The 706-nt window shown below is 41.1% G+C and overlaps 1 protein-coding gene across 1 annotated transcript; it reads left to right on the forward strand.

The window, feature by feature from the left end:
• Positions 1-99: 99 nt before the first annotated feature.
• LOC116126275 (polygalacturonase At1g48100-like) lies at positions 100-453 on the forward strand. Its single transcript, XM_031411969.1, has one exon. The coding sequence runs from the start codon at positions 100-102 to the stop codon at positions 451-453; it is 354 nt and encodes a 117-aa protein (XP_031267829.1).
• Positions 454-706: the final 253 nt, after the last annotated feature.

Genomic DNA, 706 nt, shown 5'->3' on the forward strand with positions numbered 1-706 from the left:
CGCAATGCAAACATAAGAGAGTCGGACAATGGGCTGAGGATCAAGACATGGCAAGGCGGGTCAGGCTCCGTATCGGGAATATCATTTGAAAACATCCAAATGGAGAACGTTAGAAACTGCATAAACATAGACCAATACTACTGCTTATCAAAAGAATGCCGAAACCAAACCTCAGCTGTGTATGTCACAGGCGTCACATACAGAAACATAAAGGGAACTTACGATGTTCGCACCACGCCAATCCACTTTGCCTGCAGTGACACTGTGGCCTGCACAGATATAGTAATGGCTGATGTTGAGCTTCTACCATACGAGGGACAACTACTGGATGATCCCTTTTGCTGGAACGCTTATGGAACTCAAGAAACTTTGACTATTCCTCCCATTAATTGCTTGCATGATGGGCAACCTCAGAAGGCGGTCGAAGCCTCTGCGTACGACTGCAATAGTTAATTGATGAATAGCTTTACTTCTATAAGTTCTACTAAAAATATTTGGATTTACATAGACTATATATTATTGTATAAGTTACAAGACCTTGTATCTTTTAGGGGTCTTGATTATTATTTGCTTAGGCTTCATCCCTTTCAGGGTATTTTTTTCCCAAATACCCTTATTGTGTGATGACAAGTAGTGCGAATGGGCCAAGGTTTATTGGCCTTGTATTGTAATAGATTGGATTTCATATATGATAACAGAGGCTGCT

Source organism: Pistacia vera, unplaced genomic scaffold, assembly GCF_008641045.1.
Source record: "Pistacia vera cultivar Batoury unplaced genomic scaffold, PisVer_v2 Contig1783, whole genome shotgun sequence".
NCBI classification, from domain to species: domain Eukaryota; kingdom Viridiplantae; phylum Streptophyta; class Magnoliopsida; order Sapindales; family Anacardiaceae; genus Pistacia; species Pistacia vera.

What these genes read in the sequence shown, in the direction of transcription:
- LOC116126275 (XM_031411969.1), top strand. Translation starts at nt 100, where the DNA reads ATGGAGAACGTTAGAAACTGCATAAACATAGACCAATACTACTGCTTA.